General features: G+C 32.0%; 1 protein-coding gene across 14 annotated transcripts in view; it reads right to left on the bottom strand.

Annotated features, from left to right (window-relative positions):
• The window catches only part of LOC130898343 (protein muscleblind), a 559833-nt gene that overhangs the window by 243391 nt on the left and 298179 nt on the right, over positions 1 to 18263 (bottom strand). Inside the window, exon 3 of one of the 14 annotated variants that reach the window (XM_057807598.1) lies at positions 3369 to 3430. The exons of the other annotated variants lie outside the window; for them this stretch is intronic. Coding sequence (XP_057663581.1) covers positions 3392 to 3430 — 39 coding nt within the window. The 3' untranslated portion in view covers positions 3369 to 3391. Of the gene's footprint in view, positions 1 to 3368; positions 3431 to 18263 lie in introns of those variants that run through there. 14 annotated transcript variants of the gene reach the window in all.

Raw genomic sequence — 18263 nt, 5'->3', positions numbered from 1 at the left:
GTTCGGGAAATTTCAAGTTCAAAGTTGAATCTTGCACTAATCCATGAAAGGTTTCATAAAATCGAAATAGACCAATAGTTTCGTACCATTTACGAGAAACTACGTACCAAAAGGATTAACGAACCTACTGAAACGAAACCAAATAAGAAGTGGTCCACGTATGACAACAATATGCAACAAATATCGTAGTCTTGGCACAAAAAAGCCAACTACGAAGCCATTATTGAGGCAAAGGAAAATGGTGTTTACAGTTTGGTGCGGTCATCTGGAAACAACAGCAGCAATAGATCAATAAAAAAGGCGTTTCTTCTAGTACGACAAAGATAGGCGACACATGTTTTTGACTAGTCAAAAATTTATGCGGCCGTCGTACACAACTTTCCCTTTCATACCAGCATTTATCGTGGCCTCTTAAAGATGTAGAAGCTGCCTTCAAAAGAACCTTGTTTAAATCAGTGTTTCTCTAATAAATTTTAAAATACCTACCGTATTTTGGTTTCACTCTTCGAGATTATTAATCAAATATTAACTACGTTTCCATCTCCGTCCACCAAGTGGCATTAAAATTTAATTTCTAACTAAGAAGTCGATATATTTGAACCTTCATTTACCAATCAATTTGCTACTTATGTAACCCAAATAATTTATTCAAAATAGAAAAATTATTGAATACGAATAACAGTTATAATATTTCTCATTTCTGTGGTAAATACGAATTCCCAATAACAAAAGATCTATTCTAGTCCCTCGAAACATTTCAAGCCCTTAAAATATCCACTTAATTTATCTGAAAAGCCTTCATTGTTACAATGATACGTTTCACGCTTGAAATCTGCGAGTTCAACCCTGAATTTAAACTTGAAATTCAGAGCGAGATTCTTCTGTATTCGTCTCTTTCTGTCGCTTTCATTATTTCCGCATCTATCAAACAGCTTGTTAGCATCTGTTCGTGAGGCATTCATAATCATATACACAGTCAGTTTCATGCAAAATGTTATTGGGTTTTGATGAATACGGATCTAGATGAATAAGGATGTTTTTAGATGCGGGAATGCTTCATTTGATTACCCTAGAAAATGTGAAAAGGAAGTTGTTATCCAGGATGTATCAAAAGCGATGAATCGCACTTTAAAATGTCAAAATAAAATACGAACCGACACAACATTTTCAGCAGAGGTAAACCGATAAAAGGATTCACATTACATTCAAAATATAAAATGTTTAGATTACGTGAAGATTAATTTATCATTGAGAATATAAGACTGACATATGATGGTTGGGTACAAAACTTACAACTATGTATATACTATGTATGTACCTTTAAAAACTGCAGAAGATATACATACTACCAATATCAATTTTAGAACAAACTACAACATTCTGCATAGATATCTATCTCAAAACATATTTCACTCGTATTAAGGAAAAAACGCCAAAAAATTGCACAAAAATTCAAACTAAGAAAGAGGTAGCAAATAAGCAGAATGCTAAAAGACAGATCACAGCTAAACAGAACCAAGTTGAAAATGGTGTTGTCCCACGAGTGCTATTTGAGCTTTGCTTTGATTTTCTATGACTTTCGGACGTGGATTAAATCAACTCGCTTCGACTATTCGTGATGGATCACCATCTAGAGTCACCGTGTTTCCAAATTCAATCCTGGTTGCACATCGCTATAAAATTTTGTGATATGAATCCAAAACTAAACAACAATACACTGCATGGGTTTTCAAGTCAAATCCAACAAAATTTGTTAGAGTACGAAGCACTTCGAAGCAAATGGTCACTTTTTCCATTCGAGCAACATATAACGGTCAAGTCTGAGTGGTACACCAGAATTTCTTCGCCAGAAGTATTCGGAAAAATCAGGGAAACCAATTGCAGAAGACGAATCATCCATCAGTTCAAATAAAAACGTTTTTGAACAGTCACAACATCGAATTGATGGGTTATCCGCCGTACACTCCTTATTTTGGCACCCAAAGATTCGTTCTTTTTCCCGCAGATCAAAAATAAATTGGAGTTCAAGGTTTTTCTACACCTGAAGAAGCGGTTGATGTGTTCAAACCACATATTCTGGATGTAAGAGAAAAATACTTATCAAGTATCAGCACAGATAAATCCAAGGTGCGTGCAAATCATTTTATGAACCCTATGAGATAAATCCTTCAAATACGTCACCAAATGGACATTCCACTCAAGACTGTTAAATTTTTTGAAATATAACATATAATGAAAAACGCTAATTCAAGAAAAGTCCTCGCATCGATTTCATAACAAGAAGAATCCTTAAAGGATTAGAAGCTACAAAAGTCCTTCAATAAATAATTAATACTCACTATGAATAAATTACTTTCCATGAAAAATTAGTCGAGGGTTTATTATTTTATAGACAGTAAACTCAAAAAATTTATTGTGATCAAAGTACAAATTTAAAATGAACAAGTGTATATATTTTGGTTCTTAGAGAAAATTATGTAAAGCCATGTCACACTTATTTTCAAGGGAATTAGTATGTAAGCTGGTTTTTAAATAAATTCATCAACCCTCTAGCGAGAGCGGAACCCCTAAAATCGTAAATGCAAAGGGGCTCAACAGAACTCGACTTTATTTTAAATATCGTCAACTATTTATAAAAAAAAAAGTTTTAGGTTCAGAAGTACATTGAAATATTATTTGAATGAAAGAAACTGATATCGTCTTCTACTAAACGAAAATGTTTTTCTTTTCAAAATTTTCTAAATGGTGTTTACAGCTGTCTGCCTATAGACGTCAATCTTTTTTTATCACATCCTCGCTGAAAGCTAAAGACCTGTTACAATATTTTCCGTCATGTTTGCCTTTCAATACACATTTTCTAATCGCCCTCAAACTTTATTTGCTAAATGTGTGCAGAAATTCATGAAATTCAATTTGACAGTAAATTTCCAATAACCGGTCGACAATGTTTTTAAGATTTACAACAGTTCGATATTTATCTTCTAGTTTAAATAATTTATAAACTATTTCAGTCTTGATATTATTAGTTAATTTTAGTTTATTAAAATTCTATTACAGTTAAATGTGTAATCAACAGTAAAAAATTGGGTAGCAGACCAAATGAGGTTACGACTCCAGAAATGTTGAAGAAAATCCACAAAGCGGTACTGGATGATCGTCTATGTGCAAGATGGATACCACGTTTGATTATAATGGAAAAACAGCGTCGTGAAAATGTTTCCATCGAGTGTTTTGGAATTTTTCACAGAAATAAAGCCGAATTTCAAATTTTTATTTGAATATTTCAAAAACGTAAATAAGGATAACAAAAATGGAAAAGAAGGAATAATAACTATTAATTTAATGAATATTTTAGTATCTTTAGCATCCTTTAATTCTGACTGTTCTCTACTTACTTTAATATCACGAAAAAACTACCCGATGTACATACCTGAAACAAAAAAAAATATATTAATTCAAATTTACAAAAAATATCATTTTGTACATTTCCACATTTTAAAGATGGTATTTACAATTATAGCTTCTTCCCAGTGAAATTTCTAACCTTTGAAAGGTATGCATAATTTAGTCTGGATTGGAACTACCAATCTTCTCCGACCGCCAACCAGCCATATAACCAAAAGCTGATCTTGGCTGTCTGAAAACACCAAACGAATAATGCAAAAAAAACGATGACCTGAGTAAACGACAAAGCGAATAATTCGGTAAAAAGGGCGTCCAGTCTATTTTATCCGGACTAGAATCGTTCACAGTTCCCAGTGAGAAACTACTTTGCAAAAAAACTGAAGAAAATATTAAACGCCGTCGAGCACTAATAAAAATGTTCTCAGTTTTAGACATTTGACGGTTTCTTTGAAAAATCTAGAAAAAACATCGAACCTACGCATTCTTACAGGGTTTCTGATGAGACAATACACATAAATGGATACCATGAGAGAACAAACACTAAGACAGCAAGTAAATGTGCTTGAGTAAAGTGGAAAACAATCCATCTCAAAATAATCGAAGCTTTGTTAGTGTACGAAGAGTCCAACCTAGTTCTAATGAAAGACACAATAGATGTTTTAGTACCAGTACACGTATTTTTTAATGTTTCTTATCCTTATTCACCAATTTTCATATCAAGAATTATGTATTTGTATTCACGACAAGGTTTGTCTCGTAGCAGTTTCGAAAGTAACGGTATTCAAACGCTCATCAATACCATTTATATAATTCTCATTTCCAAATACGTATGAACATTAAATTATACAAATAAATCATCGTTAAAATCAGATAGAATCACTTCTTAATACGGTAAAGTAGTTTGAAGAACACATTTTCGTTCATATCATTTTAGCCTAGTCCCGACATATGCAAATCCGTCTAGTTACCAAATAAAGCATAACAAGTTTGGCAATGAAAGTCTGTTTCATTTAAAGAGAACAATGGTAATTTGATGATGAGAAATCGGGTTGAATATACGGATAAATGCGAAATATTCCCTTAAAGCGATTAGACAGATATATTTTTTTAATGAATCAAACACGAATTTCGGTTTTGATTGACTGATTTCATTTAGCTCTGTCTAATTGATAAAAGAAAACAAAAATTTGTATTGATGGACCTTATTTTTTAGAAGAGGATCGTTTGTTGTTAATTTCAACCAAATTTGCAGAAATAGGATCTATTCCAACCGAAACGAGTAATGCAACTGTGGAAGAAATTTTCCCAGATCACATAATTTTTTGTGATCTTTATTGACTTCCATGTTCGGCAGAACCGAAGCCATCCAATTTTTGTAGTCACTTGAAATTCGAATTTCCAGATTTCGAAACGTGAAAAAATTGTTACAGCATAAAAATTATACTCAATATTAAAGAAATGTGATTATCGAGGCACGACGGCGCCATCTTCCCAATACTCAAATTGGGTTCTTTATTTGATATCTTGATGTTTATAAAAATTTTTAGTCATTGAAATCAACTTGACATTAATTGTCGAAAAACATTGGCGACAAAGAAAGATAAGCGAGAGCAATACTAAATTGCAGACGGAACAAAACTCGTCTTTGACTTGTAACCTCGTTGATTACTGTTTGATCTAAATAAAATTCATTTTTTCTTTGGTATCTCACTTCTTTTATAATTCTTAGGTAATTTATTCTCGCTTCTTTGCATGAAAATAGTCTATATGGAATGCTTTCTCTTGCGAAAAACTGTTTGAAAGTTTCCGTAATGTGCTTGGACTTATTTTAGGGTAATCCTTATCATCTCGCACCGTGACAAGAAGTTTGTCTACTGTCGGAAATTATTTTCTAAAGAGGAACTTATGCACTTTCCTTTCTTTCAAATGATTTTCTATTGGAAATTTTGGTCTATCTGGAGCTTTACGTGCTATTTGAAACTCAATTTCTCAATACCAAGCATACTACTAACTAATTTCACCGTGTCATTTCCAAATTTTCCATAATCACATTAGAATTCACAATAGACAGCACACTGTACCTTATAAGTTGCAACTTTATTCGCATATAGATCCTTTTTGAAAAAATATCATGATACGGCTATGTAATCTTTAATAAACATGGCTTTTGACCAGTCCAAACGTTTTTCTATTGTTCTATACATCTTATGGTTAAACCAATAAAATACCAAAAACTTGTATTAGCTCAAGTACATTTACGAAAATTTCAGAAAATATTTAGATAATAATAATAATATAAAAGAACCGTACCAAGTTTCGCATTAGAAATTAGGCAAATTTGTTAGATCGTTCATTTTTGCGTAGGTACCAATTTTCTTGGGAGATAATAACGTATATAAAAAAAGGTTATTGGAAACAAAACGTCGATATCTCTATAAAATAAACTACCTTTTTATGTGCAATACACGATGAATGGTTCATATTAACACTAGCAATATTTATATGCCTCTCACGTATAAAATGCATTTGCAATGCATCGGACCGTATCGAATCGACCCTATTTTCGGTTATTTCCAGTTGCTTGCATTGTTCGACATGGTCCGCTATTAAAAAGGTTTGCCACGTACAACCTATATGCTGATGCGGTGTTAATTAAAGCTTGTTTATTTTGTCCCTAAATCGCGATAGGAATATTAAAAGACTTCCATCGATCGAAGCGGGTTTATTTGATGTGGGTATACATGGTACAGATACACAAGAGAAATCGGATCTTTCGAATTGAAAGTTTCGATATTTTGATGAAGATATTGATAGTTTTCTGGTGAATTGATACTTCGTGTCCATCATTTTGCCGAATTAAATCGTTTCCCTCTTGGTTAAATATTCTGTATGTCTCATAACCTCATGAATTGAGGCAAGCTATGACAAATGCGGTTACTACAGCCGTTTATACTCAAAAATTTTGAATATTCCTTTATTTATGTATTCTGGAACAGTAGTCACTGATCACTGATTTATTTTATCTAACTTTCGAGCTTTTGAGGAAATTTGTTACCGACCTCCCACTTCATACGAGAAATTCAATAAAACCTCGGAATGTATGCTAAATCGTCCTCTATCTACCTTTAGTAAATTTTTGGTGATTTTATTCTTCATATGCGCTGGTAAGTTTTTTTTACTGTGTTCACAAAAAGTCCGGTTATTTTTTGTTTGAAGCAAATTTTGTATGATAATTTTCATATAAATTCGTATTTTTTATTTATTTTCGAAACAGAACAATAGAATTTCTGTTCAGTTCAGTTTTATAATATGTTAGAGCATAAGCTACTTTCATTTAAATCTGTTCTTTCTACTCGTTCCTTCTAAAGTAATTTCCATCTATTTTCCAGTTTCTTTTCCTCATTTTATTTTTACCTGCAGTTCAACAAGTTAGGAGTTTCAAAGGACTCTACCGGTACATCACAAACAAACTAATTGAACTCAACTCTAAGATTAGGGAATTCGGTTGAGGGCTACACATTTCCATAGATAATTCCCAGTCTTAAATTTTTTCGTTGTGCTTTTTTGGAGACGCAGTTAATGCGATTTCATTATTTTTTCAATAAATTTATTCGTTGCTGAAACTTCTTTTATCGTTCTTAGTAATAAATATTAATTGGGATAATCGTGTTTGGGGATAATTTTGGTATAATTTTCATTTTTAATTCAATCTGGTATATTTAATATCTTTAGTCATCAAACTACCTATAAATTATTCCACGAGTAATGATTGACATAGAAAAAACGGACACGAACTAATATGAAACAAAATTTCGAACTAATAAGTCTTGTACCGACAAAATTAGTCGCAAACTTTTTCAATATATCAGTCTGTCTACTTCATCAACGAAGAAAAACGAAAACGATGTTAGGTAAAAAAGAACTATAAACAACTTTCCTTGTGATGCTTTTCAGATAAAGTTTCCGTCTCCTGATGCAAAAAATGGAGAAATATATCTGATGTAAAATAGAATATATATATATAAAGAGGAAAATTTGCAATATCTTTTCAATAGATAATCGATATCCCATATAATTTTCGTCTTAGAATCCAAGGTCTAGTCTACCAAGATCCCGAAGTTATTCTAATTTTTTATGAGTGCGTCCTTAAAAAAGCAGCTTAGATTATTGCAAAAGAAAATTTTTATATTTCGCTAATTTTTTGCAATTTTCTTGTTGTAATCAAACATAATTCTGGGTCCTTTATCCTGAAGAGATCCAGATGGTGGTAGCTGGAGCTCGGCAACCCTACAATTGATCCATTCCACCTAGATGGCCATACTATTAACCATCCGCTAGCAACTAAAAAAGTTCGTTTTCGTGCAGATCATTTTCAAGTTCATTTATTCAATTAGGTCAATTAACGAGTCCAAGTAATCACCATTAGTCATATTCCCATCAATCAATAGCGAAAATAATGTGGTCGCGCAGAATGCCTATTTAAACATTCAGTTTTTGTAGGGGTTTGTGTATAATTTTTTCGGAAATTTGTTGTTTGTTGTTCAACGAAGAAAGAAGTGTTGTAGACCAAAGCTGCATTATCTGCGTTCATTTCCTGAATCACTATCATTTTCGATGGAAAAAATTTATGTTTTTCACACGTTTTTTTTTTGATAAACAGCGATTTTTCAAAAATGATTCTCTATTACCTATTAAAAAATCATTTGACCAAATCATTCTTATGTACAATAAACTTTTTTTTGGACATATATTAACTAAGTTATTAATTAGATAAAAAAAACGTGAACGAATTTTAGTTTTTATCACTATAAAACGGAATTTTTGTTATTTTAAAATATAAAAATTAACATTATTATAGATAAGAATATTTATCACTTCTTATATAACAAAAGTTTTGAACGAGAATGTTTAGGATTGATAATTTCAAAAATCCCAACAATACTGAAAGGGTTTCAAGATGTTGTATGACTTTCAAGGGGTAGTACGCTAGTACTATAAAAATTCAATTTGGAGGTGTAAATTTCAATTGAATCACACAATATATGTATCGAACATTTACGTACATCATTATTCATAACCTTAAAATTACGATGAAAATTTCTGTATAATGATAAATCGGTTCCAGAAATATATTATCAGATAATTTTCACAGCGGATAATTTGTACTGATGCTTCATAGTTTAAGGAGGAGTTACTCGTAGACGCTGTAATCTTGTCCTCAATTTAGCTGATTAACAGAAAAGTTTATCAATTACTGATGAGATGTAGTAGCACAGAAATTCGGTCTACAGAAATGCAATTTTCCTTTTAATTACTTAAAAAAGAATGATTGCAATAAAACAAACACCCACACTATCCTTTGTTGATTGGAAAAAGAAGGTTTTAACTCTTTAATAAAGTAAGTTATTCATTTGCTTATCCCAAATAAATTTTATGATATAAATGAAGAAAAAACTTTTCTCGACTTCTTATTAGAGCACTAGTATTGATGGATAAATATTCCGAATTGATTTAGTTTGGTTATCCGTTACCCTTTAAGTAAAACCAAACGGTTAAAAAACCTGCATACAAATCTACAAAAATTTCACGCTCTACATGTCACCCCTCCTGCTTTATTACCATTAATGTCGACGACAATATTTCGCGAATTAAAATTTCAGATCACAACAAAAAGAACCATCACAAAGAGTTCATTCGGAGGCCATGAATATAAATGCGGCTTATTACCGGGAGTCTCTCCAACTGACGGACTAACCGGTCAGGTTGACATAGAAACGCAAAACTGAAGGAAAACGTGCATTTCGCTTACACAACAGACTACGTGGTCGTTTGCTGAATTTTAAGTAATACAATTATAACGAGATTCATAGTATCACAATAAAACAATTATACATAAATTCGCTTTGTCTATCATTGTTAAATCATAGTTCATCTTATATTTACACAGTATTCAAAACAAAAATTTACCCCCAGAAACTAAAAAATCAAATTCTTATTTAAAAATGCCCGCCCGAATCAATCTCCAGGTTTTTTCTAAACAGCAAACGTTGTTTATTTTTCCACCTCCCTATATACATTTTGATAGACTGTTTTGGAGGACGTAAGTTACAATTACTAAAAAAGTATCGATTGCTCTTGGTTGTAAGTCAAAAAGTCATGATTCTAACTTATGCCTTTACCTAAAAATCACCCTATATTCATCAAACTTAAGTTACAAACAAAGTAATTACATTAACTAAAAAAGGGTTTATTATTTTCGAAATTTTTGGAAATTTAGGATACTTGGAAATATCCGTTTTCTGGAATATTCTAATAAAAATTATGTATATGTTACTTACAGGGGGAATAAGAGTTTTAGAAGGGTCTAGGTGGGGTATGGCAAACATTTATTTAATTCTTATCACTCCCCAATGAATTGAAAATACAACACCCTATCTTTTGATAATACCTCGTATAATCAATAATTGTATTATGTACTACCAAGTTATCGAAAATCGATTGAAAACACGATTTTATTCACACACATATTTACTTGAAACTTTCGGCGTTAAATGGCAGTAATCTTTTTCGGAAATGCCAAGGTTTTTCCGTCACCTTTTTAAACTTTTAAATGTAGTGGTAAACAATTTTATTATCACAAAAACAGCTAGACATATAAGAATTAATATTAGTTTATGTGGTAATTCTAAAAATAATATTTCCAACACCCACAAATTGATATAAATTTGCATTTGTGTGTATTCGTTTCTGTACTGAAGGCGTATTGGACGTGGGCGTTCATGGCGTACAATCTAAGAAACAAATGAACCATAAAAATTGTCTATTATCTACGTAGTCAGACACATTTAAAACTTGTAACTGTCGGGAGACTTTTATTGAACGAATGGTATGATTATGTAACAGGGGACGTATTATCTGAATTGCAAAACTCTACAGGTATATTTTATTATTAAAAATTTTGATTCAACTTGACAAAAAATTGACAAATTGACAAAAAAATGTTGGTATCGTGGTTAAGCCGATACTACACGATACGTCCAACATTCGCGTTCCAACGTTGACTAAGGCTGGACGCAGCGCTGAAAAAATTTATAGTGTGTGCGAAAAAATTCAAAAATACACAGACACGTGTAAAGACGGTTTTGTTGAAGACATAGACTTACATTTGTGGAAGGAAAGATCAAAGTGATGATTATGTTATTAAGAAAACTTAACAGATATTCCATTCTTCATACAACGGCAACTCGGTCCTCTAGATTTTAAATTTCAACTCATGTCGTCGTATCTCTCAGTGATTATTAAAACAGATCTTGAATGTTAAAATGTGAAAACAAATCTTCTTATTACAAGTTCAAAGACATCCTCCACAGTTTCATCAACGCAATCTTTCATTAGTCTATTATCTAAAACATCAAGAAATAAGTGATGTTATATGATTTATGAGAATCTTTGTAATTAACGTGATTCTGTTTACATAGGAACGACATCTCAAAATTTAGAAAAGAGATTAAGAAGTCATCATAAAATAGGAAGAAAATATACACTAATTCCTGAAATAAAATAGATTAATTTTGGGAATGGTAGAGAAATGTCGAGATCTGATATTTTTGAATAATTTGTATTAATATTTTCTTTTTTTCGTCGATTTTTATTTGGTTAAACAAAATGTATTTTGATATTCATGTGATAGATAATCTATTATTCATAAATCAGAGTTGTAGTCTTGGATAATATTGTGAAAAAAACCGAAATTAGGTCTATCCAAATATACCTAAAATCAAAAGAAACCGAAAAATTGTATGTGGAAACTACTGCACAATCAATTTACAAGAGATCTAATATGTTCAGCGATCCGAACAATAATTTCGATTGCTAATTTCATATCAAAATAATATCGATTCAGATTTAGATTGCCATGTCAAAGTCCACTTGGCTGGAGTTGCACAAAGTTCCTTTACAGAGACATGATTGAAGTCATATCGTTGAATTTATACAATGGAATTATATAATTCCATCAGTTTGATATTGTTATTTGGAAAGTGCATTGTTGGGTATTTGCCGACGTTATTGAAAAGCGCTAGGATTATTCGTTGCGATGATTTTTTCGTTTTTACTTGGTTACGAATTGTAGAATCATTTTTAACAAGAGGATACAATTTTCGTGGGCATGTAAACGTAGAATTCCATATATATTCATTTTAAATTCCAATAAATCCAATGGTTTTGACAAATCGAAAAAATACTTTCGTATTTATATGCTAATTTGGCGATTTCAAGGTTGCAACCATCCATTTATACAATCCAATAATTGGATTGGTTCGGTTTTATGAACTAGATTTCCAAATTATACATAAAGGCAGTTCCTGAAAACATATCAATTTTATAGAAAAATATATTTTCCTCGAATTATCGGTCAATTAAGATAACCTAATCGAAGCTAAAGTGAATATAGCCTAACCAAAAAAATGGATCCGTACTTCGGTCTACTCAACAACAAGCAGTTCTCAATTTCTATGTGAATAAAATAAATCTGACCAATAATTATTTTCCTTCTCCAGCCAAGCCAAGCGTAAAAATGAACCTCCAAAAATAAAAACTTTCATTTAATTCATAAATCCAGTCCAAAAACTGCACCGGAGCCAACCAATCCAATTTTTAATATAAACAGAAGTACTCGGAACTCGAAAAATGGATTTTACAACTTTGAAAACGCTAAACTAATATGTATTTTCATTATTATCCTAGAGAACCTAGTAGGGAGGCAGAAAAAAATGTACAAACGATAAGTTATCAAAACCAAATTTATAATGAATAATGTGAAATGAAAAGCTTCCGATGGTAGACAATTACGAATTGTATCAGTCTGCCTCTTCTCTACGTCTCAAAAGCAATTTAGATACATCGACATTTCAGCCAACTACCTACTCAATAATATCAATCGATTATATCAGTATTAGCACTAACAGTATAGACCGGTATTATCGTAATACCCACAATTTATACCCTACCAATTCATTAATTAGTCATAATCTTAACGTGAATCAGCGGTCTCATCAATTCCATTTATAGATCTAGAAGATTATCACTATAAACTAATTATTTCTACAAAGAAAGATTAATCTTTCTATGAAATAGTAAAGTGAAAAATGTTGACATTGTATTGGTTTGAAACGAAAATTTTTTGCACTAAAACGAGGATTCGCTAAAACCTGCCGGTACTGGGATCGCTATTAGGTGAAATTTCGCAATAATTTCGTGTATCTTGGCTCCCTTTCCCCCAATTACCGCCCCGGCGAACTATCTACAGCCTTCATTATTGTCTTGGTAGCCTTGAAAGATGAAGGTCCTCACCCCAGGTGCTAATAAACAGAAAAAGATTTAAGTTATCTTCGCGGCGATTCGGGAGACTTTCATTCCAAAATTTCAATGATTTGAACGGCGATTATGTCGAAAAATAGACGGAAATCTAAGCTATCCAAACATGTATTATGCAGCGCCACTCCGGAATCGAAACGATCTTCATCTGAGTGGACTGCAGCCGGCGAACCACGTCGGAAGCGTCCAAAGGCACAACAGTCAGCTGGGAAGTGTTCAGGCTTCAGTATTTTGAGATGCAATGCTTCACCAAGACAATGCACCGATTCACAAGTCAATGGTAATGCTTATAGTCCAGATCTGGCGTCCAGTGGCTACTGGCTATTCGCTGATAAGAAATTAAGCTCAAATGAAGAAGCAATTGCTGAAACTGAAACCTATTTGGAAGGAAGCATTCTACAAGCAGGGTATCCAAGTTAGAGAAGAATTGGAATGATTGTATTGCTCTTGAAGGAGATTATGAGATGAATAAAATGTATTTTTAGCAAAAAATGTGTTTTTCTTAGTTAGTCACACGACTTATTGAGTGATATGTTTCAAGTGAATCAAATAATGTTTCTTGATTAAACTATTTCTTGGTAACACTGACTAGTGTTTGCGCAACCTTTTAAATCAAATCTGTTCAAGGTCGGGTAATCTTTGTGATTCTCTCAAGGCGCCATTATGTTTCATATCAATGTCTATGTTGGTTGTATAGATAACGTTTATCGCCATGTCAGGTTATGATGATGGATTATTCATGATAATTATAGCCCACAATTTTTAGGACTTTCTGCCGATAAATCCTGAGAGGTGCCATGAAACTTTTTATAGTAGTATCGAATGATCCAGTAAACAGCACCGATTCAGTATCATCAGACTGACAAATGTTATGAAAATTTAATGAATATCTTAGAGGAAAGCGCTTGAAAAAGTGGAAAATAACCGATTCAATAGTCAGGTGGAATTGTTTTTCGATGATGTGATTCAAAGACAAATACTTTCCTCCTACCCTCGTATTATTATTTAATATTTCTACTATGTATTCACGACAATAGTTGTTATAAAATCTTACAGAACAAAAAATATCAATACAATATTTACAACCGACATTAATATCAGCTCACCGTACCACATGTTACTGATTTATAGACAGACGTTATCCAGCAAAACCTACGAACACTATCTCAGGAAAATACAGTTCGGTAACTCTATAACTTCGGAGTACTTCATCTCAGTTTGTAGCGCTTACGGTATAGCAGGGTCGGTGTCTCTAACAAATAAAATTTACGTATAAGAGAAGCGAAAAGTGGAATAATCACAAACAAACAATATGATTTATTTTACCATCGAAACGAGGTAAAAACTTCATTATTCTGTTCTAACCATTTTTTTCTCCATTAGAATTTGTTGATAATTTGAAAATTTCAAATTATTTCTCACTTATTATTGAAGTAATTCGATTGTAGAAGAGAAACAATAAAAAATAAAATTGACCCACGTTTTGTAAAAATCAAAATTGAAATCTAACGATAAATATATAACTATAACCGATCCTGATTCATCGACTCTCTCCGAGATCAGTCCTTTTCCTTATTTGCCGCAGATGACATTTATTAATGAGTATCGCAGAGGGTTTGCGCTGACTTGCGAGCTGTTCTAACCTCAACATCATAAATTAATCTTTGAGAAAGGGGCCACTCTTACTCTTGAATTTCACTTGCGCGCCCGTGTCACGACTCATGTTTAATTGATTGTATGAGGTAGGCGTGTAGGCCCTTTTCAAATAGGAACCCGTTCAAGGAATTTCCACTGTTTGTTTTATTCGTGTTACATTTACAATTAAAAGGTTAAATTGTCAGTTTGATTTCATGTGAAATATCATTTAAATTATATCATGGATTCATAATTTACCATTCAAACACATATATAATAAAACGAGAATCATTTTTCGTTAGAAACTTTACACTATAAACTACTATTAAACTCTTAAATTCACTAATTGTATGAGTGGGATTGAAGTTGGCACAACATCAATGGAATTGATAATAATCTGCACTCGATATTTTCCAAAATCGCTACATAAACCAATTCGATAATTTTTAAGAGTAATTTTTAGAATCGAAATTAGGTTATCGGCACACCAAATTTGAAAAAATAGAAATACTTATCAAAGATAACGTGTTTTCACATAATAATTTTGTATTCAAAATTAGGCAAAATTGTACAAATGTAACCCAGACACAGATACCACTTTTTTGAGTTACCACGGTTGATAGTTAGATTTTGAGAATGAAAATTTCGGTTCATTAAAATAAAAAGTAGTTTTACTGGAAATAAAATGGTCAACCATCATTAGTTAGACCGAGTCTAAAATAGAAAATGTGTCATTACTCATTTCTTAAATTACATTATGATAAAGATTTGGAAATATGAACACTATTCTTGATAAAGGAGAAGTCTGAAACTGAAGAGTTATAATGACTCCGAAACTAGTAAATAATTTAGATAATAAGGAGTAATTATATTAATTGAGAGAAAAATATATTGTCTACACGATAAAACCTCCCCTGCCCAAAATAATAATGGGAATTATTTTTTAAAAACTATTTAATTTCAAGTCTTTTTCTTCTAAAAACTCTCCATCACTGAGGATCATTCCCTTCAAATGTTTGCTTTGGAACTCATCTGTGAAAATGGTTAACAGATTCTGTCTCATTTTTTTTTTCGACATCTTCAATTTTATCGGTGTCACAATGTCACAAATGGCGAAATCGGGCGAAGAAGATGGATGTAAACATGCCATTTTCAGTAAAAACCTTTTAAACGGATATGGCTGTGTCCAGGTGCACTATGGTGGTAGAAGAACCATTTGCCTTTCTGCCCCGAAAATGGGCTACCACTACTTACTGGTAGTACATTAATTATCATTCCAAAATTTTTTTTTTTCAAAATTTTTGTCGATTTCGAGAGTTAATGGGCGTCCACAACGAGTTTTATCATCAATAAACAAATCGTCATTTTGAAATAGTACATCATGGTACAGGAGATTACGATTAGGTAGGTATGTAAGTAATTCAAAAAAAGATTGATTAACGGCTTTTGAAATATCTTATTTCAATAATAAACTGTATTGGGATTTATTTTTTGATAAGTATTCTATCAAATTAAGCATTCAGTTTCTATTAATTTCGTCATCGCTTTAAATACCAACCAAAGCCAAAACACGGAAAGCTGCAAATACGAAAATAAATAATGATAAAAGAAGACTTTATTGAAAAGTTGAATTACTACCGAAAGTGTTATGATGCAGAAAAAACTTGATGATTCTGGGCTGCTTTCATCGTAACTAATACTAAAAACTACTGAAGCAAATTCCCTACAAGTTGATGTAACTGAATATGTTTGAGATTAAAAATATGATGATAATAACCAATTGTTGACTTTTGACACCGATGATGGTTTCGATTATAAATATCAATATAAACTTTCCTATTTCAAGTTTGAGTATAATATTTAAATTATTTACAACATTATATTATTCAATGGTCAAGTCTCATTTATATTTTATGTCATTAATTCCCAAACTTTTTGTTTCATAGACCACTCTCAAAATTTTGCCGGATCCGGTGGACCTCTTGCAGCTACATTACAACCAATTTCCAAATCTCGGAAAAAACGTGAAGATTAGATCTATCTATGGAAACTTGCGTTTCAACGACTAATTAACAGTTTTCGAAAAAAAAAAAAAAAGAATTGATTGCTTGATAGGGTTGATAATAAAATCAACTAAACAAATTTTCAATTAAATTTTAGTTGATTGTGCTGTGAATGTATATAAAAAAGCACAGCTCATGAACCAATCAGTTCTCACAAATTTTAATCAAACAACTTCCCAAACAGAGTGATAAAAAGAAATATAGTTTATTTGTAATGTAGGTATTTATTCAAGTATATAAATTATTACTCACCAATTATTATTGTTATAACAGTTGTACTATGATCAAAATTAAACACTTAAAACGTAATGTAACTTTTACAACGGTAAATTTTCATGGACTCAGGTGGACAATTTTTTGTCACACCCAACGTAGACACCCGTCAAGTCTCCCGTAAACCCTTGGTGGTCCACCTGGACCAATTTGTGAAACATAGTCTTATATCTTATTAACGTGTCCAAGAAGTAATATATTTGATTTAGTTATACAATGCGGTACCATGAACTTATATAAAGGGGATTACATTTATTCTAAAGAGCCATTTGGTCATATTATTTAGGGAATATACTACAGTAGAGGTTATTTGCGATGATCAAGCATCAATACACCTAAGAAGTTTTTCGCTAAATTCTACCAAATTAATTTTACCAATACACTCACTATAAGGAAATACCGAATATCCACGATCAAACAAGTAATAATGTAAATATTTGATCATACGCAAACTTGCCCTTTGGAAAACCAACCCCAAGTTGTTATACTTCTGGCCTTTATGCTAACCTGAAGCAGATAGCAAACATTTTATCAGAAACAGTTCAAATATTTAGTGTTTGAATCTCTTCTTGGGCCTCGGGTGATTTGTTATTACTATTAATGTTATGTTTGTCTAAGTAGGTATATGTGGAAAAGACAGAGCTTCAAAGTTTATTGCATATTTGAAGTACCTGTTTTGGAATTTCGAAATTGTCACAGAATGATCTGAGAAACCTTTGGAGTATGTAACTCGCGGTTAACGAAACTTTCTACAACAATATTTGAAAAAAGATTTTTTTCTGTTCCCTTGAACAACAGACAAAGGTTATAATTGAAGGTTTTGGTTGGATTTGAGTCATTTTTGAATGTGAAAAGAATAAAATAATTTGGGTCAACCCAATGAAGAGTTAAAGTTTAGAAATATGGAAGCTACTTTGAAAAAACCACGAGAAATTCTATTCTGGTTAGTTAGGTTTGAGACGTCGAAAAAATGAAAATAGAAGGAATCATGTGCTTTGCCGATACGAAAAAGGCTTCTGACAGCGTGCGATTGAATGATGAAATACAAGAATAAGACAAAGAAATTCACTCATTCCTTTCATATTTAATTTGATAACGGATGAAATATTAGAACCTCCAAAGGCTGATGGAAAACAACTGAACATGCTCATCAACACCGAGAAGACCAAATTCCTAGTGACGTCTAAAGAACCGGTACGATGTAAATTGGAAATCGACTCAAAAATTCTCGAACAAGTGAATCATTTTAAATACGTGGGTGCCGAAATGATAATTCATGTAAACCTTTTTAACGAAGTAAGAAAGCGGTTCGAATTTCGGGATGCCTGAAAGATAGAGTTTGGAAAAACACATATTTAAATTCCGAAAATAAAATCAACACTGTGAAAATTATCATTAGAGTCAAACAAGACCAGATACAGTCGTTGAGAACAGTCGAAATGAAAATACTAAGAAGTATACAAGGCAAAACTCTACACGACAGGACATAGGAAGATGTAGACTTGTTAAAAA

The sequence above is a fragment of the Diorhabda carinulata genome, chromosome 9 (genome assembly GCF_026250575.1).
Source record: "Diorhabda carinulata isolate Delta chromosome 9, icDioCari1.1, whole genome shotgun sequence".
Taxonomy (NCBI): domain Eukaryota; kingdom Metazoa; phylum Arthropoda; class Insecta; order Coleoptera; family Chrysomelidae; genus Diorhabda; species Diorhabda carinulata.
Note: the sequence above shows the minus strand (reverse complement) of the source record. Positions and strands in the feature narration are given on the sequence as shown.